This window comes from Grus americana, chromosome 1 (assembly GCF_028858705.1).
Source record: "Grus americana isolate bGruAme1 chromosome 1, bGruAme1.mat, whole genome shotgun sequence".
Classification (NCBI taxonomy): domain Eukaryota; kingdom Metazoa; phylum Chordata; class Aves; order Gruiformes; family Gruidae; genus Grus; species Grus americana.
Window position 1 is genome coordinate 38,145,285 of NC_072852.1, and position 24,585 is coordinate 38,169,869.

At 38.0% G+C, this 24,585-nt stretch overlaps 1 protein-coding gene across 3 annotated transcripts in view; it reads left to right on the top strand.

Annotated features, from left to right (window-relative positions):
- Window positions 1-237: 237 nt before the first annotated feature.
- The window catches only part of TBK1 (TANK binding kinase 1), a 29,643-nt gene continuing 5,295 nt past the window's right edge, over window positions 238-24,585 (top strand). For 2 of the 3 annotated variants that reach the window (XM_054813329.1, XM_054813331.1), the window contains exons 1-16: window positions 238-298; window positions 4,487-4,607; window positions 6,431-6,571; window positions 6,827-6,956; window positions 7,534-7,715; window positions 8,521-8,681; window positions 10,631-10,741; window positions 12,525-12,704; window positions 14,190-14,386; window positions 15,657-15,715; window positions 16,862-16,953; window positions 17,365-17,466; window positions 20,144-20,222; window positions 21,096-21,217; window positions 21,340-21,416; window positions 21,744-21,783. In XM_054813329.1, the coding sequence (XP_054669304.1) occupies window positions 4,521-4,607; window positions 6,431-6,571; window positions 6,827-6,956; window positions 7,534-7,715; window positions 8,521-8,681; window positions 10,631-10,741; window positions 12,525-12,704; window positions 14,190-14,386; window positions 15,657-15,715; window positions 16,862-16,953; window positions 17,365-17,466; window positions 20,144-20,222; window positions 21,096-21,217; window positions 21,340-21,416; window positions 21,744-21,783 (1,760 nt within the window). In that variant the 5' untranslated portion in view covers window positions 238-298; window positions 4,487-4,520. Of the gene's footprint in view, window positions 299-455; window positions 703-4,486; window positions 4,608-6,430; window positions 6,572-6,826; window positions 6,957-7,533; window positions 7,716-8,520; window positions 8,682-10,630; window positions 10,742-12,524; window positions 12,705-14,189; window positions 14,387-15,656; window positions 15,716-16,861; window positions 16,954-17,364; window positions 17,467-20,143; window positions 20,223-21,095; window positions 21,218-21,339; window positions 21,417-21,743; window positions 21,784-24,585 lie in introns of those variants that run through there. The other variant, XM_054813330.1, reaches the window with a different exon arrangement.

A 24,585-nucleotide genomic window follows, 5' to 3' on the forward strand; every position in this document is an offset into this window, starting at 1 on the left:
TTTTCGATGTTTCCCAGATCTTTCCCTGTTCCGCGGTTCTGTTGCCTCAGGGGCCGCCGCCTCTCCCTCACCCCTTAACAGAGCGGGCGGCGGCGACCCCCATCCCTGTAAGCCAAGCGCCACCAACCCCCGCCCGCACCTCAGCGTACCGCCTGCAACGTCCGGGCGGGGAAGGGCTGCGGGCGGCCGGGAGGTGCCGGTCGCCGAGGCGGTGCTTCTGCCGCTCCGCCTCCCCAGCGCCGCTGCAGGAAGCCGGAAGCGGTTGGGGCGCTGGGCAGGCAGGGCGAGAGGCGGCTCGGTGCGTGGGGCTGGGGTTGGCGGGCAGGGCACGGCAGGGTAGGGTGAGGGGAGGCCGCGTCGTGCTGAGCTGAGATGGTGGCGCGTAGGGAGTCGCTTGCCCTCGCCGCCGCGGCGGCGAGGGCAAGCGACTCCCTACGCGCTGTCGCCGGGGCAAGATGGTTTCGGTTTCTCGGGGCGGTGGCGGGGCCTTCCCGGGAGCTACCGACTCCCGAGGAGGGTCGCGGGCGATGTCGGCGGCCCCCTGAAGCAGCGGCGGCGGCGGCGGGCCCGGCTGTGCATGCCGCCCCGCAGAGCGGTACCCGCCCGGGAGGGGCGAGGCGGTGGCCGGCCTGCGGCCTCGGCAGCGTGCGTGGGGCCTGTCACTTGCCCCTATCTCGATGACTTTTATCCCCGTGGATGCCGGTAGGTCGCAGTTGATGCGACCCCTCAAAATTACTTTTGTAATTGGAAGGGGGGCGGGAGGGAAAGCCAAGCGAAGAGTATGTGTGGCAGTGGTTTGTATAAAGCTTTCCTCAGGTAGAGGCATCACCTTCGTGGTTGTAGAAGTTAAATTTTCACCTCAGGAGGGATGTCCTGTTGCGGAGGTTGAGCTTCAGTCCTGTGCTCTCCATACCCCACACTTCTGAGTTTGTTGGCTGGGTCACTTGGGTGAGCCTGTGTCTCTCCATAGCTTTCCTGGGGCTGCTGTCCCTGACAGAGGCCCAGTCCTCTTCCCCTGTTACGGACTGGAAACGCCAAGAGAAGTGGTGATGAGCAGCACTGGATCCAGGCTCACCATTTGTTTTGTGGGCCTTTGGGAGCATGTGCTGCTTCGTATGGGTTCAAGCAGCAGTTTGTGCAGCCTGGAGCAGGGTATTTTGTTCATTCAGATACTGGCCGTTGGACTGGAAACTCCCGGAAGGAGGTTAGGTGAAGAAAGCAGGGGTAGGGGGCAGGAACTTCATGGGAGAACCTTGTTCTCCAGGCGTCAAGAGAGGGAAGGTTTTATACAGGGAAATATAAAACCTTCATATTTATCAGACTGTATGATGCTGACATAACATTTATTTGTAACCTCAGCATCTTGCCCCTTGGCTTTAGTGGCATATAGGGTCTTGCCTGTAGACAGAATCTTCACTTTAACTTCATCATCTGCCCCTACTTGCCTGGTGAACTTGTACATTGCAGCTGTTAACAGGGGAAGTACCTGCTTTGTGTGCTTATCCTGTGTGCCTGAGGTAGCAGCAAACTTCTTTGTATTAATTAGAAGCAGTCAGTACTCCTGCTTCAAAGCACTGGGAGTGTAAAAAAAAAAATCACATTAGCAGTGCAGTCTTCTACTATAATCCCCCCTGCTGACAAATAAAGTAGTAGTAGCATCACAAAAACCAGAAAAATACTAAAAAAAAACCTAACCAAAAAGCAGCGCCCAAACCCTTGAAATGCTAATGCGTCATGGGGGACAATAAACTGCTGGTAGGAGAGAGACTTGTAGATATATGTGGGGAACGTCTGACTTACCTAGTATCAGACTTAATGACCATAAGTGAGATGTGAAGAAATACAAAGTTCAGCATTAAATCTAGTGACAGGACTAATTGTACCTTTAGAGATTTTTTTTTTTTTATATGAAACTCTTAGTGAATTAATTTAGGAAGATAATGGAAGATATGAAAGAAAACTCGACATGCTGAGTGTTTAGCAAAGATCAGTTCTGAATCAGTCTAAGAAAGGAAAGGTATTAAGTCAAAGGAGAGCTAACGTAATCTAAGTTAATGAATCAAATTTTTATAATTTGAAGATTAAATTTAAAGCTGAATGAGACTTTATGCCTTAAAAGTGAAAACTCTGCCAAAGGAGTGTAGACTTTGTTATTATTAGAAAAATACTATTTTGACCAAAAAAGTGTAATAGTGCAATGCTGATTTTGGTTTGGTGCTGGATATGTACCCTGGGATTACTACTGGCAGAATTATACCTGTAGTTTTACAAGTGAAAAAACCCAGACCTTCAGAACCCATTAGTGACTTGCTGTGTTTTTTTAAAATCCCTTGAATGATACTCAAGCTCATCTGTCGCAGAGTTGTCCTTTTGTTTTGTTTTCACTGATTGACCTTCATGCAAATTTAATTAGAAAGTAAGAAGGTAGAGAGCTGGTCTCATACATAAGCTACCTCATCTTTATCACTTAGGGCAACATAATAATTCAGTCTCTAATAGGCTGCTAAATTTTTTAGTATTTGAATAGACATTGGTGAAGAAACTGTTTACTTGATCCTTCTGCACACTTTCTGTCTGCTTAGAAAGGATTCATTATGTTTCTGTGTCTTGGTATGAGTCTAATGAATGTTGCTTTGAAATAAATGACAAAATAAATGTTTACTGGTAACGTGCCAGCTGGCTTGTTACAAGCAGGGGTTTAATAATGAGGATTTTTTTTAATTTGGAGATTTTACAAATGGCTTACGGAGTGGGCTATGCCTTATTTCCTTGCGGAATTCTTCCTTACCTTCTATGTCTGCATCATCTCTTTGGCATCTACAGTAATTGCCTGGGAGAAAGTTATCTTATTCTACTATTGCAGATTGACAGAGATAGCTGAGAATTGTAAGGGTTTAAGGTGTGGTGTTGATTATTTTTGGTTCAGATTTGAGATAAAGCCTTTCTTCCCTTCTCTAGGCATTATGAACTTTATCTAGATTTTTAAAATGGTGTTGCTGTATGACTCTTTGCATTTTGTTGTTGCATTCTGCATGCTATGTGCCATTGCCTGGATGTTTTGGGACAGCTTTGCAAGAAACTCCACATCTTACGTGAGCGAATAGCAAAATGAAAGTATGAAATCTGCAGTTGCTATGCATAGAGAAATGTCTTCAAAGGCATGAGAAAGTTTCTGTCTCTTCGCGGCACGGCATGAGTACGATCTGGAACAGTGCAGAGGCGAGTGCTTCAGCTGGCTGCTGGAGCTGGACAGGCGAACAGCGCTGCAGTGGCTGGCATGCGGCTTCCTCCACTCTCCTGCAGTGCATGCTGTGAGGATTCTGGTGGTGTCATCTTTTGCACCAGGGGGCTCTCAAAAAGTGCCAACCGCTTTCTTGTAATAAATACACACAGGAACTTCCATCGTACCTATTCCAGTAGTTACAGGAAAGGCTTTTCTTTGTTTCTTTTGAGTATGTTAGCCATTTCTTGTCAATTAACACAGGCTGTGAGGAAAGGCTGTTGCTGTAGGACCTTCCCTTGGTCAGGTTGCCATTTTGCTGTTAAGATTCTTTAGAAACAGGAAGCTACATCTTTGATCTTAGAGCCTTTTGCTAGATTTAATGGCAAAATCAGTGCTTTAATTAAACCAAAAATGTAAGGCTATTCACCTGCAGCTGCTGCTGCTGTTTTGGCAAGGGGGGAAATCTGACCGTTCTAATGGGTTTTTTTAATCAATTTAATCAAACTTTTTTCCTCTTACTTTTGAGTCTGTGAAGACCTGAGTATCTGACAGTTTACATTTCAGGAAGGGTGTAGAAACCAGGCTGTGTCTCTAGAAATGATGTGACGTATCAAATGTGAACTTTTCAAAATGAGAGATATGTCCCTTAATTTCTTCCAGTAGTAATTGGTGGTTCTAGCAAGTAGTTGAAAATATTTGTGTTATTTGTGACTTTTATCTAGCTCATGTAAAAACAGCTTTTTGTGAGTAGTTAGTCCAGTTCCTTTACAGTTGTACCGAAGTGCAAATTCCAGAGCTAAAGGGATCTGTAAGATCTGTATACGTATCTGCCATCATCCCTAATGTCGGTTCTTTGGCATATATACCAAATAATGGAATTCAATTACAGGTCTTGCTTATTTTCAAAAGACCTTGTGCATGTGTTTATAACTATTTCCTATAGTTTTTGTTACTGTATCATTTAAACACCTGTGTAAAACAGCAAAGGGATTATAAAGCTTTCACTTTTCAAGTTGACTTTTCAAACAAAGTTTGGCGAGTAAAGAACTCAAATGTAGAGAGGTCTTGTGTCTGTGGCATTAATTTTGATTGTTGAGCTTTTTTTGTTTCTTTGTTTCACCTCTTACTCCTCTACTTGGTTGTTCTTAATTATTTCTGTATGTCTTTGGAGGTTTGGGGTTTTTTTTCCTTCTAATTAAAATAAGTCCCTTTCGTGTATTTTACTAAATTATAATTCAATATACTTAACCTTTTGTTTTTAAGGTAAAAAAGAAAACTGTCTACTCAAAGAGCAAAGATGCAGAGCACTTCGAATTACCTCTGGCTGTTGTCTGATATTCTAGGACAGGGAGCTACTGCAAATGTTTTCCGGGGACGACATAAGGTTTGTGAGGAATTACTAATCTGAGTAACACGTAAAATTGAATTTTTTTCATATGTGAGTAGTGGCATGAAATAAACAAAAAACCTTTCAAGATTTAGGCCTAAAACAAATATATCTTTGTAACTATTCATATTTAGGTTTTAATGTTTAATATTCATCCATTGAATTAGAGTTCTATACAGTTATTTCTGAGGATTTGTTTTTAATATTATACTATTTGTCCTTGTAAAATATTAACTGTTATTAATTCTTCATTCCTCCATTCTTCAGTTTTATGGAAAAAATACTTGCTTAAGAATTTAGATAACAGTAAAAGTCTTTATCAGTTTTTATGACATGGTATGTTATTTTTGTCTTTGTTAAATTCTCTTTTCATATTTTTTCCCTGTTCTTTTAAAACCCATTTTTTGTGATTTTTATGATTTTGTACTGTAAGTGAAATATTCTTAACATATTATCACATTGGATGAAGTTGCTGTTAATCTTTGTAAGGCAACGCTTCATACATGTCCAGGACACCATCTTCTTGTTGACACGCCATGAGTAATCAGTACAAAATAGTACATCTTTGAGCAGTTTTGCCATGTAAATGATATGCTGATGTGTATGTTGTAACCCGAGTGAGGGGCTAAAATGACCTTATTTGTGTAGGTCATTCCATTCCTATGAATTTCACAGCATGTCTTACAAAACGAAGATAAGCCTTGTTGTGAAAGTAACATTCCCTTATAGTATATGTGAAATCAGTATGAAGTTGTATATAAGCTATGGTGTTTTCTGTGTTCCATATTTAACTGTGAAGCAATGCTAACCAATAATTCAGCAGTTAATGTGCTTTTCTGGGTGAGTGAATTTCAACACAGAGCAATTCCCCTGTGAAGCATATGGTTTCATGGTTGAATCTCTCATCACCCTCGCTAGTCTGAGCACATCACCTGCAGCTCGTTGTCAATGGGAGAAAATTTTTACCTGGGCACCAGTAGTGCATGTCAGTGTGCTGTACAGCACACCTAGTCTAAGCACCAGAAGGCTTTGTCCTTAGAAAGAATCTGTCGCACACAAGACTGCTGATACAAGCTTATTCCTAGAGTGGGTGCAGGGAGGTACTTTGCCCGAAGAGGGACAGGAGTTGCACTCTCAGCTGGTGCTGTGGGTGCCTAAGCATGTTGGGGCTTAGTCCCACTTGAGAACTTAAGTCTCTGATTAAGCTCATGACTGTGCTCCTGTCACTTATAATGTGGGTTTGAATTGCTTCAGAATTTTGCATGAGTGGTATGTAGTGCTCGACACTGCCTTCTTTGAAAAAACAAAATACTTCTTTATCAGTATAAACAGAACAGTAAAGAAAGAGAGAGCAATGTTTGGCTTCCGAAAGTTGTCTCTTAACTTAAGCAAGCCAGGATTCTCAACTGTAATATGTGCGTGTCTCTTACAGATCGGTGCAAGTGGCTTACCTCTTGCTGAAAAAATATTTTCAACTAAGTTTATGGGTCATTCCTAAATGTGTAGCCTTTCTTATGCTAACTATTCTTTTTTTAAAAGCACTTAGATTTTGTGGGCTAATGTTGAATTTCCGTTCTACTAGTCTGTTTATATTTAACGTATATATTTAATAGTCTATATTAAACTAAACCAATATATACATAAACTTTTTTTAGTAGAATCTTAATTTCCACATTAACACAGAATATTATTTTGAACTATTTCTAATCTGGGTATACTTGTATGCACAACAGAAGATCACAGGATACTTGGATAACGAGTATGTGTACACTTACAATCTTATGCTTCTGTTTGATTAGTGATTTGTTTCTTTTGAACAGAAAACTGGGGATTTATATGCTGTCAAAGTATTTAACAGTATAAGTTTCCTTCGTCCTGTGGATGTTCAGATGCGAGAGTTTGAAGTATTGAAGAAACTAAATCATAAGAACATTGTCAAATTGTTTGCCATCGAAGAAGAGGTAATGAATTGTTGTAGTTGTGATCGAAGATGCATGGTAGTAACTACAGTAACTACTTTTTTGCTTTATCCTTAACTATAGAGGATAAAGTTACATTTTTAAAGAATCTGACCCAACCACCACTGTTTTTTGTTTTTCTTCCATTGTTATTGAAAGAATATGCTTGCTTTCAGTGTTTAGGCTGGGGTTATATGTAATTTCTGACATTGTTTTCACAATAGTCACAAACTTATCTTTTTTTTTTTTTTTCCCCAGACAACGATTAGACACAAAGTACTAGTTATGGAATTTTGTCCATGTGGAAGTTTATATACAGTCTTAGAGGAGCCGTCTAATGCCTTTGGTTTGCCAGAGTCTGAGTTCTTAATTGTTTTGAGAGATGTGGGTATGTAGACTCTGCTCTTTAGTCTAATTTGTTGATTGAAATGAACTCATACTTGTTTTATCTTGAAACAGCAAGAGACAAAGAATTTGAATGACTGTCAACTAATTGAACAAATTAATATGGTCATATGGAGTCACATCTTTTATTTATGTCTATATAGATAGCTGCATTAAGTAGCCATTTCTGTTTAAAGCATTGCTATCATTCTTTTTTGTTTGTTTCAAGATTTCTAGTGATAATTAATCTCAGAAAAGTAAATTAGAAAAATAGTGAGGTTTACTTGTGCCTGCCTGTTATAAAATTTTCCTCCATTACTTTATGGGAAAGATGTTGCTGAGAGCAAGAAATACTGTAGTTCAGCTGTTTGAAAGGGAAAAAGGCAAAAATGCTTAGAATGTTCTCTGGTCATGGTCTTTTTGTTAATTGAGTGTCCCTTCTCGTTCCCATTTCCCAATGAGAAAGTAAATGTATATCCCTTCCTAGCCTCAGTTACAATTCAGTGCTTGAGCAGTCTGTGTCAAGATACATACACAAATTCTATTGTTTTTTTGTTGTTTTTTTTTTTTTTTAACTTAAGTGGCTGGAATGAATCATCTCCGAGAGAATGGAATAGTGCACCGTGACATCAAACCAGGCAATATAATGCGTGTTATAGGTGAAGATGGTCAGTCTGTTTATAAACTTACAGACTTTGGTGCTGCAAGAGAACTTGAAGATGATGAACAATTTGTTTCTCTCTATGGCACAGAAGAGTATTTAGTAAGCCCATATGATTTCACCTTCTGTTGAAGAAATGTTTGAAGCCTGGGGCCCTTTGTGATAAGAGTTGAATAGGGGAAGGTCAGACTGTTGGGAGTTAGTATTTAAACCTTTGTATTATAATTATTTTTATAACTTTCCACGTTTTTCACCTTTGGTCATGCGAGTTCTTCTGCTGATCTGAGCACAGTAGCCTCTAAATAATTTCCAGGTCCAACTAACACTGTCACCTTGTGTGAAAGGAAGAACAGCAGTATTTTAGTTACGAATGTCTTTGCCTTTTTCTCTGCAGATATTTTTCAGTTGGTATTTGAGCTACTTGGATGATGTTAGGTGTAGTTAAGATTCTCTTAACATCTTAGTTAACCAGAGAGAGGCAGGCAGAGAAGCATCAATACAAGCATAGTTTTCTTCCTGTCATATTTTTCCATATGTAGTGTTGTAACTGATATTCTCCTCTGCTATGGAGCTTTTTCCAATTTGGTTTCTGTTGTTTCAAAATCATCTGGAGGACTACTGGCTTTCTCCTCTTCTTTAGTGGTGTTCTATTCTAGTAGTCAGTCTTTAGCTAAATTTTTTAATATTTTTTGCAAACCTTTACTAAAGTGGCTATCATACCTAGGAACACTTTTGTGATAGTCTGTCAGAATAACTTAAGCAAATTCTATGATACAAGCTAACTTTGCTTTTTGATTAAAGAGCTGAAAATTTACAATGACAAATTATCTTGCTGTGAAATGCTAGATTGGGTTTTTGTTCTTTATATTGTTCATAAAGCAATTCTAACTTCTTTTTTTCTCTTTAGCATCCTGATATGTATGAGCGAGCAGTTTTGAGGAAAGAGCATCAGAAAAAGTACAGAGCAACAGTTGATCTGTGGAGCATAGGGGTGACCTTTTACCATGCTGCAACAGGGAGTTTGCCTTTCCGACCTTTTGAAGGACCTCGTAGAAACAAGGAAGTGATGTAGGTAATTTAGACGGAGAATTTTATCTGTTTGTAAATGTCATCTTTATGTTGTAAGTAAATGTTTATCTGTTCGTCAGTCCATGAAATGCTTTTTACCAAGAAATCCTACACGCATATAGTAAACATTAAAATAGTGAAAATATTTAAGGAAAAACATTCTTTAACTTTGTTGTGGTTTAACCCCAGTAGGCAGCTAAGCACCACATAGCTGTTCGCTCACTCCCCCGCAGTGAGATGGGGAGGAGAATTGGAAGGGTAAAAGTGTGAAAACTTGTCGGTTGAGATAAAGACAGTTTGATAAGTAAAAAAAACCCCAACCACTGAACAAAAACCCCCTACCCCTAAACCCAAAGGAAAACAAAACCAAGAAAAACAAGTGATGAAAAAAGCCCCCAGTTGCTTACCACCAGCCTAGTCAGTCCGTGAGCAACTGCCACCCTGACAAATTTCCCCCCCTCAGCTTTTGTTGCTGAGCATGATGTCATACGGTATGGAATGTCCCTTGGGGACAGCTGTCCTGGCTGTGTCCCCTCCCAACTTCTTGCCTGCCCCCAGCCTACTCACTGGTGGGGCAGTATGAGAAGTAGAAGAGGCCTTGATGCTGTGTAAGCACTGCTCAGCAATGGCTAAAACATCCCTGCGTTATCAACACTATTTTGGTCACAAATCCAAAACACAGCCCCATAGGAGCTGCTATGAAAAAAATTAACTCTATCCCAGCCAAAACCAGTACAAACATTCTGCTTCAAGGATTTTACTGTGGGGTACCTTAAGACCTGAATTAAGCATCACAGCTCCCCCAAAATACTGATGTTTTTCCACACATCTTTCCTTCACCTTGGCACTAGGCTGGTTTGTTGCAGTGTGGCGTATGTAAATGGGATATTCAGGCAAAGTTATGTTTTTCTGAAGTGGGATTTCAGTGCTGCAAATTTTGGTTGTCCTTTAAGTGATTGTCTTCTTAGGCAGTCTTGAAATGCATGCACTACCCATAAGACTGACATTTTTTGAGTTTTAGTTGTGGACTGTGGCTGAAGATAACAGGGGCAGCTCCTGAATGGGAAGCAGAAGTTGTGTCTGTGACGTGCTGGTTGGAATTGATTCCTGTGTCGTATTAGTGTAGTTCCATTTTGTTGTTGTTCTGTGTGTTGCATTTAAAAAATAAAGGAAGGGCATACTTGGGAACTCTAATAGGCCAATAACATCTCTGTTCTGGTACTCTTTGCAAAAAGCTGACTCCAATTTTCTTAGTCCATTGTGTGATTATCCCATAGGCATTTTTGTTGTTGTATCTGCTTGCAAGATAAGCAAGGAACATGTATTTTGGATGTACGTCATCCTACAAACAGAGAAAGTACAACTAAAATTTTCTGTTGCAAAAAGTCTATCGCTTCTGATTTGTTTCGGGAGAAATGTGAGAAATACTAGCCTGTTCAGTACAGTTAGACAATGCTAAATTGTATCCAAATTGCTAGATGTTTCCAAGTTAAAATAATTTCTCAAAGCCCACCTGTTCCTTCATTATCCCCAAGTGACTTTGTGGTGGCTACATGTTGTCATCTGTTGCTGTGGAACATGCTAGAAGTTAGTCATGTAAATGCCTAAATTGAACTGCCTTGGAAATCTGACTTTGATTAATTAACACTTGTGAAAAAAGCTTCCTTCAGTGATGCCTGAAATCTCTCCTGAATTTTTCCCAAATCTGAGGTAGGCAAAGTTGCTTCTCCAGCATAGCCTGAAGTGTGTCCTTTTTCATTGTTACTATTTTAGCACAATTGTCAGCTTGTAAGTGAAGCTTCCTAATTATTGCACCACCTACAAATTTAAATTTTAAACCTGTTGCTTAGATTTTCATTATTGATACCCCTTTGAGCATTAGTTACTAGACCTATGTATGTATAAGAGGTAGTAGTTGAAGTCTCTATTATTTTTATAATGTATCACAGGTATAAAATAATCACTGGAAAGCCTTCTGGTGCTATTTCTGGAATACAGAAAGCAGAAAATGGACCAATTGAGTGGAGTTGGGAGATGCCTGTTTCTTGTAGTCTTTCAAAGTAAGTTTGAACTTCTCACAGTGTTTCAATGCTACTTGATTGGGCTTTTCTGCTTATTCTGTTAGGATTGGGTCTTTGGAACAGAGATCTGATTGTTGCAATTGTTTTCTTTGAACTCTTCAGTAGATCGGTACAGTCTACTATTAGTTTATCAAGTGTTTTTTCTTCCCATCTGTCCAAATAATTTTACGACTGCTAATTTACAAATGAGCACCTGAGAATCTGAAGTGGTATGAGTAGAAGAAAGATTATTACTATATTTTCTCCATCCCCAGGAAGGAGTATGAAGATTTAATAAGCTTGCCCTTTCGTGCAAGAATGTGACTTCAGACATTACAAAGATTAGGCAGTAGGAAGGAAATGATAAGAAAACACAGTTCAGAGATTTGCATTTTTACCAGAAAACAAATCATATTATCACATTTATCATATTCTCATAGTATCTTTTATTAATTTTTTTTATCATCATATCTTTGCTTCATAGGTCATGCAATACTCAGTAGGAAGAGCCATGGAAGATCCAATCTCAATATAATCTTAAACACACCTTCCATAACCCATTTAGCTATTTATCTTTCTAAGACTTCTTCAGTACTTTAAAATTACTACTTGTTCATGGTAAAGGGAGGAAGAAACTGTTGTGTCAACAGACTCTAGAAACAAACTTTTCTGAAAGCCAAATATATAGATCCATAAGGGGTGTAGAGTGAAAGTCTAGTTTATATCAATTCATTAGTTTATAGCGTGCAGAACTTGCAATTTATATATGTTTTTCATGGTACTGCTCAGTTGTTTCCTCTGTTTATTCCATGTAATTGAAGTGCTTTAAATAACAAAGGAAGCAGATTTTTTCATTAAACATCTGTTTACAGTAATATTTTTGAGTAGCATTTAAACAGTATTTATTGTTATAAGTTTATTACTAAAGGGAGTTTGAGCACAGCATCCACTGACCTTTAATGGGGCTGTCAGTGTGCTTGTAAGCCACTGGAGCCTGCTTGAAATGTTAACAGTTTTACCGCTGGATTCAGGTTTGACATGTACATATTGTTAAAATTTTGAAGAAGTTGTTCATGATAACACAGGAGTGGGATCTATAAAATTCCTTGCAATTCAGATTCTCACAGTAGAAATGCAAGAAATTTAAGCTGGCCTTTCTCCAGAATAGTGATGACTGTAAGGCAATAGTTGCACATTTTTCTTTGCAGTGGTTGAGCTGCATGTGTGGAATATTATTTAATCCCATCTCAATCAGGATGAATTCTGTTAGTGTTGACAATTTAAATAAAGAGTCTTTGCTAACCCAGCTGATTTTGATTGAAAGCAACATAGTGTGCTCACACAAGCAGCTCAGCCAGCAAACCATAAATGGTAGTGGCTTCCTTCAAAGTGATAAACTGTGCTGAGTGTGTGGGGTGAGCTGGGTTGAAGGCTACTGCCCAGCAGTGGTAGAAGGTGACCTTAGCTCTACAATGTAGACTTTTAAAATTGCATGCTATTTCTTCAATGCCCATGAAATTTGTCAAATACCAAGGAAAAAAAATAGTTGATACTTGAGCATAAAAAGGAAAGAGATAGAGTATGTGTATTAATGAAAAACAATGAACGTTACCATTGAACATTTTGTTGTTCAGTAGAGGGAAAAAAAAGCAGCTCTGGATATTCTTCAAGGGATAATAGATTTGCATTCATGAGCCAAATCCAATCAAGTATTGCAGTTGGTTACAAGGTGAAAAGATCCAAGCAGATCCAAGTTGTCTTGTCTCTTCCTGGTGTCCTGTAGGGGTCTGCAAGTACTGCTCACACCCGTCCTTGCCAATATTCTTGAAGCAGACCAGGAAAAATGCTGGGGATTTGACCAGTTCTTTGCAGAGACGAGTGACATACTGCACCGAATAATAATTCACATCTTTTCACTACAGCAGATGACCTTGCACAAAGTTTATATTCACAGCTATAATACGTAAGTGCGCTCTCTCTCTATTTTAATTTCTTTGCTCTTATTCAGGCAAACATCACACTGTCACCTGATTTCACCAGTGTTACAAATTCAGTAGCCTTTCCTTGGTGGTTTATCTGAGTAAGTGAAAGCTTGTAATTCTTCTGTGTATTCACAGTACGTAGAAGCATGTTGATCATAAAATATTTCTAATAAATGTGAAATCATTGAAGGTCAAATGAACTGATCTTAAAATTGGTCTTAATCAGTGACAGAACACAGACCTAATCCTTGACATGGTACAATGTGTCTGTGTTCTTAATGGATACCAACTCATCCCACATTTGTTTATGTTACTTATTTACAAAGTAGTTTTCCAGAGACTCTGTTCAACTCTTGCCTTTCTTATCTTGTCCTCAAGAATACAAAACATGCACATCATCTGTCTGACATAAAACTCTCACAGGGGTTCTAAAGTTATAATTGGTATGATTTAGGGTCCTGAGTTATACAGAGTTCACTTTATAGTCATCAAGTGCTGATGTTAGAAGCTGTAAAGTCTAGTTTACAGTTTGATACAAAAATAAGGGCCTTTTCTCTGCCTTATTACAGATAATACAAAGTGCGCATTATTCTCTAATATGAGAAGAGATACAGTTATTTCATCAAATGTATAAATACAGTTCTGGCCTTTTCCAATTTTTCTTTTCTATTCTGTCATTTGTATTTTGAGAGAGCTCAAGTACTATTTTTTGCAGAGAAATCTTGCTTGTAGCTCAAATTGCTATTTTTTTATTATTATTTACCTTTATGATTATTTGAATACTAGCTATAGTATTAAGAAGTGACAGCGTACTAGTGTCACACAGGAGGCAAACTGGTCCTTCCAGTTAGTGTACTTAAGGGTTTTTTTCTTTGTTTGAGGTTTTGTTTGTTGATTTAATTTTATTTGTTATAAATTCTTATGCCTTGTATCCATTGATTGCTGGAAATAAAATACCAAAGTGTCTTTGGTCTTCCTTATCACTGCTGTTTTAGGAGATAATCTGGCTGCCTGTTAGCTTACAGGCTGAATTTAAGGTGTATGCTTTTTGGCATGTAAAACACCAGACTTTTCTCTTGGAGAGACCAGGCACGTCCTTTGAAGAAATGGATGTGCCTGAGGAAACCGAAGCGTGCTTCCTTCCTCTCATCTGGTGTTTCTTGTTTTTACTGACCTTCAGGCCAAAGCAAGTTTGTTTATACAGACATGCTTTGGTGGAAAATCAGCGGTAGAAAGGGAAGTTTGATATTTTGCAGGAAATAACATTTATTTTTGTAGCAGAGCAACCCGGAGCCTTAGGCAGTGTGCTGCTTTTTGTTCTGCTTGTAAGTCAAATTCTGTATGTATAAAACCAGTTCTTAATTAATCAGAAGTAAAAGGGATTTTTATTTAAGTAATACAAAATCTGAATTGTTGAACTGTTGTAGTGAGTCTAACTACTACTGAATGTATTGGTTTTATTATAGAGCTGCTATATTTCATGAGTTGGTCTACAAACAGACAAAAATACCATCTCAGAATCAAGAACTGATATATGAAGGTCGGCGTTTAATACTAGAGCCTGGCAGATTGGCACAGCACTTCCCCAGAACTACTGAGGAGAATCCTATCTTTGTAGTAAGCAGGGAGGCTGTGAACATTGTTGGATTAATCTATGAAGAAGGTATATGGAAGTAATTTTCCCTTTCTTATACCTATCCTTTGTAAATAATTTGGGTTATTTAATTATCATTTTATGTCTGTTATGTCTTAGAAATAGTGTTTGAAAAATTTCTCTCTTGATACCTGAAGTTCTAAGTATGCAGTCCTATTTACTTATTTATTTAAAAAAATGCCCCAGCTTTTCAAAAAGTCCAGCATATTTTTACAGAAACAGTAGCTGTTTGTAATGTTCTTAGTGCTGTGAACCTGTGTTAAGATGTAGTGGTACATATGGAGTGCTGAATTTTTTTGAAGCATGACGTTTAACAAGTAGAAAGGAACATTACAGAATGTAATTCAAAGCTAGTTCTTTTGTTCTATTATTCACCAAGTGGAAATTCAAGCTTTGCTTTTTATTTTTATTTGTCATGAATGTGGTTAGCCTTTCAGTTAACAGAGGAGGTCTTAATAGCTTGCCTTTGCTTAGAAGATAAGGTAATGCCATAACAGAAACAGAAAAAAAAGAAATCACATTTTTGCATTTCCATTTATCACTGAGAGGCTTATAGAGGGCCCTGTGCCAGAGCCTTTTTTTTTTTTTTAAGAGATGAGCTAGAGGACATGCCTCCACTTGAGAGATCAGCGTTGCTTTTCTCAGTACGTCCTGCACACTGACTGCCCGAGCCAGCTGGCACTCACACAGAGGTGCTGAAAAGTGTGGGTAGGTGAGCTGTTTGTGGAAGGATCAACAGGGCCTTTATATTGTGTCAGAGCTTTCTGAAGGAGTCAATGAGCATGAGAACAAAGGAGATTCAGCTGATAGAGGCTACCCTAGGTTTTAAAAAACTGTTTGGTGAAGTCCTGCTGTTAAGAGTCTCAATGAAGCTTAGCAACCATGAGATGAGAGGGAATGGTCTCCCATGCAGGCAAACATAGGGCCGAAGAGCAGAAAGAAATGGTTGGCTTTCTCAATGGAGAGAAATTGCTAGTGGAGACTTGCATGAAATCTGTGCTGTGCAGCATGTTTGAAAGTTGAGTCTGGAAAAGGAAGTTTTCAGCAAATGACAGTTTGCTGAAGATGTCAAGTTATTTAAAGCTTTTAAGACAAAGGCTGGTTTTGAAGGTGTGCATGAGAACCACACAATATTAAAAGGCTTGGCCGTAACAGATCAGATGAAAATCCATGTAGATATACAGAATAACAGTGTACAGGGTGGGGAGGGGAAACAGACTGAAATTTTGAAGTCTTTTATGGAAAATAAGAAAATACAGATGTTTGTTTTATGTTTCAGTATTACTTCCTAAAGTACATCAACGTTATGATTTGGATGGGGATGCCAGTATGGCTAAAGTGAGTAATTATGATTTTAATTTATATACCTGACTCAGATAATGATACTGAAACGAAAGCTACTTGATTTTCAGATGAATAATGTTAATGAAACTATTTTTAATATGCTAATGAGGATTCTGATAGACAGAAATGCATTTGTTAACAAGGGCTCCAAAAGTATACTAAAGCCATACTTTGTATACAAAATATGTTTGTATTTTTTTTTTAAAAAAGAACAAACCCAAAAACCAGCCTCCTAAATTCCAAGTGCTTTGTTACTGCATAATTCAGTGATGGGGGGGAAAGGAGCCTGCCACTTTGGAGTCCTAAAGTTAGCTAGAGGATTCATATCCCCTATGATGGGGCAAAACTTAATGTAAGAAAAATAACTTTCATCTTTCAATAGAGAGGACTCCCTAGGACTCTGCAGGAGAGAGGAATTTCTGTTGCCTCTCTTGCAAGTTTTCAGAATCTGTCGGAGACAAATAGAGGATGTTTCATTCTTTTGGTCATTTTTCTAAAACTGCTGAATGGGTGCATTGCCATGCTTTGACTTTGTCACCACCATTTATACTATGCCTATAAAATACTGGCTGCTGAGGAGCCTTGCATTCAGGGATGGTAGTCCTGAGAGCATGTCTGTTTGAATACCAGAAGTCTTTAGAATTAATAAACACAAAGTCATCAATTGATATTAATTACTTAAAATATTTTAAGTTATAATTTCCGAAACTTTGTTCACAATTCTAAATAATGCAGCAAACTTGTAAGTAGAATGAGGTGAATGGAGTCCCCAGCCTTACAATTTAAAAACGTGTCATTTTTTGCAAGTTTCTATTAATGTATGTATTTAATTCTTAAACTACTAAAGAAATGTACTTGTGATTTTCCAGAAATTAAAGTAAAACCTGAGAGTAAGTGGTGTCGTTTTTGTTTATAAGAGACTTATTTTCATCCCTAACAGATATTTCAGTGTAACTGGAAAAACTCACTACCATGTTTAGCTCTGCCTCCATAATGAGTGTTTGGTTTGCGTTTTAAACTACCATCTTCATGTTGCTCTTTCTTTTATTAATCTGTGTTGCTTTGTTTTGATTAATTGACTCGAAACAATAGTTAGAAGAATGCCAGATTAGTACTAATGTTGTTTGGTTTTTCCACCAGGCAGTAACAGGTATTGTATGTTATGCCTGTAGAGTTGCCAGTTCTTTGCTACTTTACCAGGAGCTGATGCGAAAAGGAATACGATGGCTAATGTAAGCAATTGATTGAATTTCATTACGCATTACTTTTTTTTTTTTTTGAGATATGCCATGATTATTAATACATAATTCTGTGATCTCCCAGTACCTTGGGAGATTATCTTTACTCCTTGCATATGAATAGTCTTTCTGATTTTTTTCCTTCTTTCTGTCATTAAGGAAACAAAAAATAATTTCTTCTGACAATAATGTTTAGGTATTTGCAATTTCACTTCCTTCTGTGGATAATTTAATTCTAACCTCTGGTAACATGTAGGTACAATTGAGCAGCTTGCACAAAATAGTATTATATGAGGATTATACTAATGCATCTCTAACTGAAAGCAATTCTTACTAGCAGTTATTACTTGCTGATAAGATGGCAGTTGAATACTTCTGTTACAGACTAATGCTTCACTTTTTTAGTGAAATAATCAAGGATGATTACAATGAAATGGTTCATAAAAAGACAGAGGTTGTCATCAGGCTGGATTTCTGCAGCAGAAACATTGAGAAAGCTGAGAAGATGTGAGTAGAAGCGCTACACTGAATGCATTGATTTTTTCATTATCATCTTTAATGACAGCGGTATTTTATGTTTATTTACAGGGGTTTTGCATATAAAAATTAAATTTGAATCGGTATGGATTTGCTGATGGCAGTGACTTAAGCAGATTTAGTAAGATGCTTTGCTCAAATTAGAGTAGTGTTAATTTTGCTCCTTAACCTAGTGGGAACAAGTAATTACTAATTGAGTAGTAATTGTATGGGTTCTTTTTCTCCTTTCTTCTCTGACTCAGCTCACTTGCTGTTGTTGACTTTAGAAGCTATAGTAAAGCTTGAACAAAGAATCAAGTGGCTTTAGTGCTTTAGTGCTTTTGTCACTGAGTTTGCTTGTGTGTGTTTATTAAGGATGACTTTAAATACTGCCCTTTTCACAGCTTTAAGACTAGCATTTTCTGCATGGAAGGAATTTTAACATTGAAATATAACATAGAGCAGCTGCAAAAAACCACTCCAACAAAACAAACAAAAATCCCAACAAAAACCCCAACATCAAAAAAACCCCAAACCAACCGAAAACCAAAGCTGCATTTAGGATATCACTAGATCACAGTTCATGCACATAGGGATGCCAAAAGTAAATTGCACAGGAAATTCTGCTTCTGTCATTTTTTCAAGTGCCTGACTGTTACATTATTTTTGTCTGCTTTGGTTAATTCAAGCGGCAGAGGTCTGTATCACAGCATCTCACTGTTGCCCATATGGACCCCCTTAGATCCATATAATAGAAAGTTTTTTAGAGCACTTTCTTTAAAACTGATAAAATTTATAATAAGTAACAACTAAAGAATGGTTATCTTTTAGCATAGGAGACTTCCAAGTTTCAAAGACTGCAGAAGACACTTATTTGTCTTGTCTTACATTCCAAGGAAGTAAATGTTTTCCAGTGTTCAGGCTCTTCTGCCCTACCTCTTTCAGTCAAGTGCTGTCTGTAGGAGTTAGGATTGCACCATTGAATTCTCCCTCTAAGTTTCATTTTTTCTCTTTCCTGATCTTTGTTTCATCTCTGAGTCGCACTCAATGTCCAATTCTCAGTCACATTCCTTTCCACTTTTTAAGTATCCTTGCAGTGTTTTCTTCAGTCTTTTTACAAACTAGCATTAACTTCATCTTTAAGGTGTGTTATTCTTAATGCAGTCTGATACAAATTTTAACCCTGGTTCTTCATAGGATTCTCCTATGAGTAGTTGTTTTCCTATTCAACCTACTACCAGTCTCCCTCAAATGCCGTCTTGGTCATAGGATTCCAGTCTGCTCTGAAAATGCAGATGCCCACAATATGATTAATGCACACATGTAGAGCTACTGGGTTTGCAGAGTAGACTTAAGAATAGTCTTAAGCCATGTTAGAGCTGCTATGTGTGTGTGAATTGAACAACCTATATGTAGTAATTATGGATATGCAAGGATTTGTCAAGAGTTGCTGTGTGCATGCCAAACATGTACAAACTGATACACCTGCAATTTAAGGTACTTGCTTTAAAAAAAATAAAATAAAACAAAAACCAAAAACCAAAACAACAGCGAAGCTAGCAAAGTTGATAACTAGCAAGATAACAGTATACCTGAGTAGCCTAGTTACAAATCATCAGGGCTGTAATCCAAACTCTCCTTCAAGCCAATTTACACTAGTTGACAGGACCGGTTCTTGTTCCCTCTGTATTTGGTTCAGATAGCTTCTTCTGCACTTGGCCAGGTCCCCACAGAAGAAAGCCACTTAGAGCTCAGAAGAAACCGCTGTAGGTTCTGATTTGTGACTGTAGCGCATTCAGCAGTATCTGAGAGCAGCAATTTGAACAAAAATTAAGTTCACTTGCAAAGTGGAGTAGTTCTCATGTAAACAGCAATTTGCTGTGTGTTTGCACGTGGTCTTTTGGCCTCTTACAAAGGGGCAGGATTTTCAATTTATTTGACTTCAGAAGACTTTTATGGAGTTAGCAAAGGACGTGTCTTCTTGTTTGTCCTCCTTTTTGAGGCTGTGCTTCAGAGCATGACAGTGCAAAGATTTTACTTGAAAAGGCAAACAAAGTATTGAACTTGAGCGAAGTATGTATTTTTTGAAAGCTGGTTTTGATGTTTTAAAAATAAAATGTGCCTGAGACTCAACAGGAAAAATATGGTCCCAAATGATTTATTTGGCACTTCAGCTATGGCCATATGGAAAGTATCATGATGAAGAGATGGTGCTACTAACCCAGCCTTTAAGGTTTTGGTAATTCAACCAACCCAAGGTTTTGGTAACTCAACCTTTCCAGTAAGTTTCCACAGAAGAGCATTTTGGTGCACTGGAGTATTAGTTTGTTGTGCGCCATTACTTTAAGTAACTTTAGTTTGGTAACCTTTTAAAAATTATTTGATGAGAGGAAATAGTTTTCCGCTGCCTTTTGAGTACAAGTAATGAGAATAGAATAAAGAAGTCGGGAATGGAAGTTTCAAACTTCTTTTTAACTGCTCAAACTAAAATGTTTCCATTATTAATGGCCACTTCAGGTTTCAGTGTTTCATGGTTGCTGCTTGACAGATACTGTATTTCATATTAAAGAAAAGGCAGTTATTGTTACACTCTAGATTCAAGGAATATTTTGAATATATAGACTGCTTGTTTATTTTCTTTTTTAACTGTGCTTTTTATTGTTATCAGATATGAGAATTTGATGCAGATCAACTTGGAAGCATCAGAAGTGGATGAAATTTCAGAGATACACACAAAACTGTTGCGTGTAAGTATCTTACAGAGCCTCTGTCATTCTCAAAATGGTGTTTCTAAAGAAAAAGCCAAATACGCGATAACGCAGGTTTTTCTGTGAATAACAATGGTGAATTTTCAAAGTCATTTCTAGACTGTTAAAATGCCCATGCTGAGATCTGGATATCTTTCTGAAAACAGAGTAATTCCTTTTATTAGCCCAGTGTAGTGAAAATAATAATAAATTCCTGAAAACACATTCTCATTTTCTAAAATACTCAAGTAAAAAATTATAACCATGAAATATATTTTACTTCTAAGTTTTTTTCCCTTTCCTTAAAGAATTTTAAACTACTTCATTGGCTTTCTAACATGATACATATACAAACACACTTCAGAGTGATCTGCTTTGAAATTTGCATCATGTTCCCAGACAAGTAAGAAAAAAATGAAAATAACTTTACATGAAAATGTAACTTTAAATGAAAATAACTTTACTGGTGTGCTGGGAGCAGGTATAAAGTTCTCTGTTGTAAAAGCAAAAGGTGATTAGTGCATTTTTATTTTGAAGGTTGTATGAACTGTGGAAAAAGGAAGGTATGAATTATGTGGATAGTCATTATACGAATTCTTAAATCAGAAGAACAAGTGAAGAAGTAAATAGGGAATATATGAAACATAGAAACTTATAGTTGAAAGAAAATAAATATTAACTAAAAGAAATGCTAGCATCAAAGGTGATTCTTTCTTTAATAATAACATGTTTTATCTGCTTTGGGCATATTTCTTTAATGAAGGTCAGTGAAACAAATGGGTCTATAGTATTAACGTGCTCAGTCTGTTTTCAGCCTCGAGTAATTTTTCACTTTATGCAGCGGTAAGATTGAACTTTCTTGCTCTTACGTAGCTCTCCAGCTCTCAGAGCACAATAGAAACTAGTCTTCAAGATATCAAAACCAAACTTTCTCCTGGTGGTTTACTGACTGACACTTGGGCAAATCAGGAAGGCATGCATCCAAAAGACAGAAAGTGAGTAACCATATTGTTTTAATATGTATTGAATTCTAGATTGGGTTGTAGTTCATGAAACTCATAATAGGTTCTTGAGTTTATATATAAAATATCTCATTTTCTTCCTTTTGTCACTCTAGTCCAGAAAGGCTGCAGGCGCTGCTGTGTTCCATCACAGATATTTATTATCAGTTCAAAAAAGACAAAGCAGAACGAAGTAAGTAACTTATTTGATTCACTTTTAACAGGTTCCACTAGGATATTTGTGGTAGGAATGGAGAGTTAGTCAACAACAGTGAATATGTCTGTAGGTTTGTCTTAGTGAGATACTGTCTTAAAGCCCATATGAATGAAACACCACTATTAATCTCATAAATTTGAACTGCAAGACTGAAGAGGAGGAAAAAAAAAAGTAAATGACAACTATTACCTATCAGGATAGGAGAAGGAAACCATATAGGAAATGGGTAAATTTAGTGGAGTTTTACATAACTACAACTAACAGAATTAAACTGGTAATGTCTGTCATCTGCTCTGATCCTAGGGCTTCCTTATAATGAAGAACAAATTCACAAGTTTGACAAGTAAGTTTTGAAGTTACCTTTGGGAAATACCATGATTGCTTTCAGGTCCTTCAGGTGCTTTTGCCAATAACCTCTTCTGTTGATTTTTATTGTAAATTATAACCTCTTTATGATTGCTTTTAAAAAAAATTTCTTTAAGTATCTTAAGTACATAGGGGTGCCAGCACATGATAAGGAGGGGCTTTCTGGCAGTGGAGTTCCTTCACTGATAGACCTTCTGAATGTAGATATGAAATACCTGTTTGTTATCTGGGCATAACTGTCTTACAAGAAGCACACTTTTTTCCTGGTTTTTTTTTTAGGGAGAAAAAAGCCCTCAGTAAGAGTAAAGTGACTTTCTAACTAAGGTGGAGATAATTTTCTACAGGTGAATAAAATATGGGCAAGCTGAACGAAAGTCTAGAATGATTTAATCTGCCAGGAAATATAGCACGCAAAATAAATTTTAACGCAGTGTGTAAAATTGCCACTTATGAGAGGTGGCCACATTAAGTGTCTGTGTGTAACCTGGGTGTCTAGGCTCCCATTAGGCTCCACTGACTCTACTAACTCACTCTTGAGCAATTGTAAACAGCTGCTCTGCTCATGCTGCTGTACTTGTCTCAGGATCGATTCAGTGCCTCGTACGCAGATGCCCAATACTATTTAAGTTGCCCTAAGGTGTCAGAGATGTGCGCTGAGACTGGGAGGTAGGACACGAGACAAATGGGAAACCTACACCTTTCTGGATGGACAGTTGGAAGCAGGGCTGGATATCCTTGTGCTTCTCAGATGATGCCAGATACTTATGTTTAAGTAATGAAATTATTCTCCTAGTGGCTGGTCAGTTGAGTGGTTCCCTAGACTTTGCTGAGTGCTGTATGAATTTAGACCCCACTTGTGTAATGTTCTAAAAATTCTTGCCATTGCTACTGCTAGTGTGGCTTCACTGACAATTACAGATAGAAAGCTAACATGCAGAAGGCACTGGTGTTCTCACAGCCATGCCACTTGATTTTCCCACAGAGAAAGCTAAATAGAGTGACTGCCAAGTGGAGGGGAGGTTGCCTTAAGATAAAGGACAGTAGGGGCAGGAAACCTGTAAGGCAGATATTGGTACGCTGAAAGAGACCTGGACACATCATTGCTCTGCAGCAGCAAGGGACTGAACGTGAGTGATAATTTCCAGTCATGTGTTCTTAATTACATGGCTGGAAAACAGGCAAACATTGGGACACAATCCATAGCTCATTTGAAAACTGCACTCCCTTGGGCAGATTAAAGAAATTTTAGGGCTTTTTCTACTATTCAAACTGTGTCCTTGCATTAATATGTGAATAACTTTAAATAAATAGGCTTCATTTTCATGGTTTTGAATACTGGTAATTTTTCTACCACAAGTGTCTCCTTGGGATTGATCCAGTATCTTTGAGATCCTAACTACATCTCATTTTACTTGACTCAGTCCAGAGAGACATGGCAGTGTTTTTTGTTAAGAACTGTGTGCCATTAGCAGCAGAGGCTGACCTTTATAATATTTATCGGTAGATAGACAAGGGAGCTGCACTCAGTTTAGATTTTTTTCTGGTTGAATGACAGGTATGCATGCCTGATGACAATCCAGCTGCACTCTAGCCAGAATGTGATTAACCAATAGCCATCATGCAGACTTAATGAAATACCAGAAGCAGGTGTTAGACTGTAGTAAATCTCTTAGTTTTGCTTACTGGTGCAATAGCATGGCAAGGCAGTTACACTGGGATTACTGTCTGCAGTGCTAAATCAGAATTGGATTTTGTTTTGTTTTCCTGTCCTTATTTCTGCTTGCTTTTTTCTCTTGCCATAAATTTAAGCTGACACAAAAATGCCGTTTTTCTTGCATGTATATTACTCAGCACAGAGGATTGTTCATGTATGCTGGCAGTTCCAAGTGTTTGCAGAAGGCAAATAAGAAATAATGATTTCTGTCCTTTCCATTTAGAATCCCTTTTCCTTAAATATACCGCCTCGAATAAATACTGCCTTGGAGAAGATATTTGACCATTTGTTCATATACAAATAATTGGAAATAAATGCCTCAAATATTTTTTTTTCCTCCCTGCCAGGGAATATTTTTGAAACATAAACTGTCAGTTCATGCAGTGTGTTGAATTCTCATACATTACTGTCATGGTTTTGCCCCAGCCAGCAGCTAAGCACCATGCAGCCGCTTGCTCACTCTTCCCCCCTTCAGTGGAATGAGGAGGAGAATGAAAAAAAACCCCAAAACTCGTGGGTTAAGATAAAGACAGTTTAGTAGGATAACAAAGCAAGAAAATAACAATAATAATAATAATGTAATAAAACAAGTGATGCATAAATGCAATTGCTCACCACATGCGGAAGGGAAAAAAAAAAAAACCCACCCAATGCCCAGTCTGTTTCTGAGCAGGGATCCTGTTTCCCGGCTAGCTTCCCCAGTTATATCCGGAGCATGACGTTCCATGGCTGGTAATATCCCTTTGGCCAGTCTGGGTCAGCTGTCCTGGTTGTGCTCTCCCAGCTTCTTGTGCACCTGGCAGGGCATGGGAAGCTGAAAAGTCCTTGACTTAGTGTAGACACTACAACTACCTAGCAACAACTGAAACCATCAGTGTGTTATCAACATTGTTCTCATACTAAATCCAAACCACAACACTGTACCAGCTGCTAGAAAGAAAATTATCTCAGCCAAAACCAGGACAATTACAACAGCATGAATAAAGTTGGCTGAAGGGATTTTAAGTCCACATACCTTTTCTCCAAGGTACAGAAAGTAAATTAGAGGAACAGGGATGTGAAACC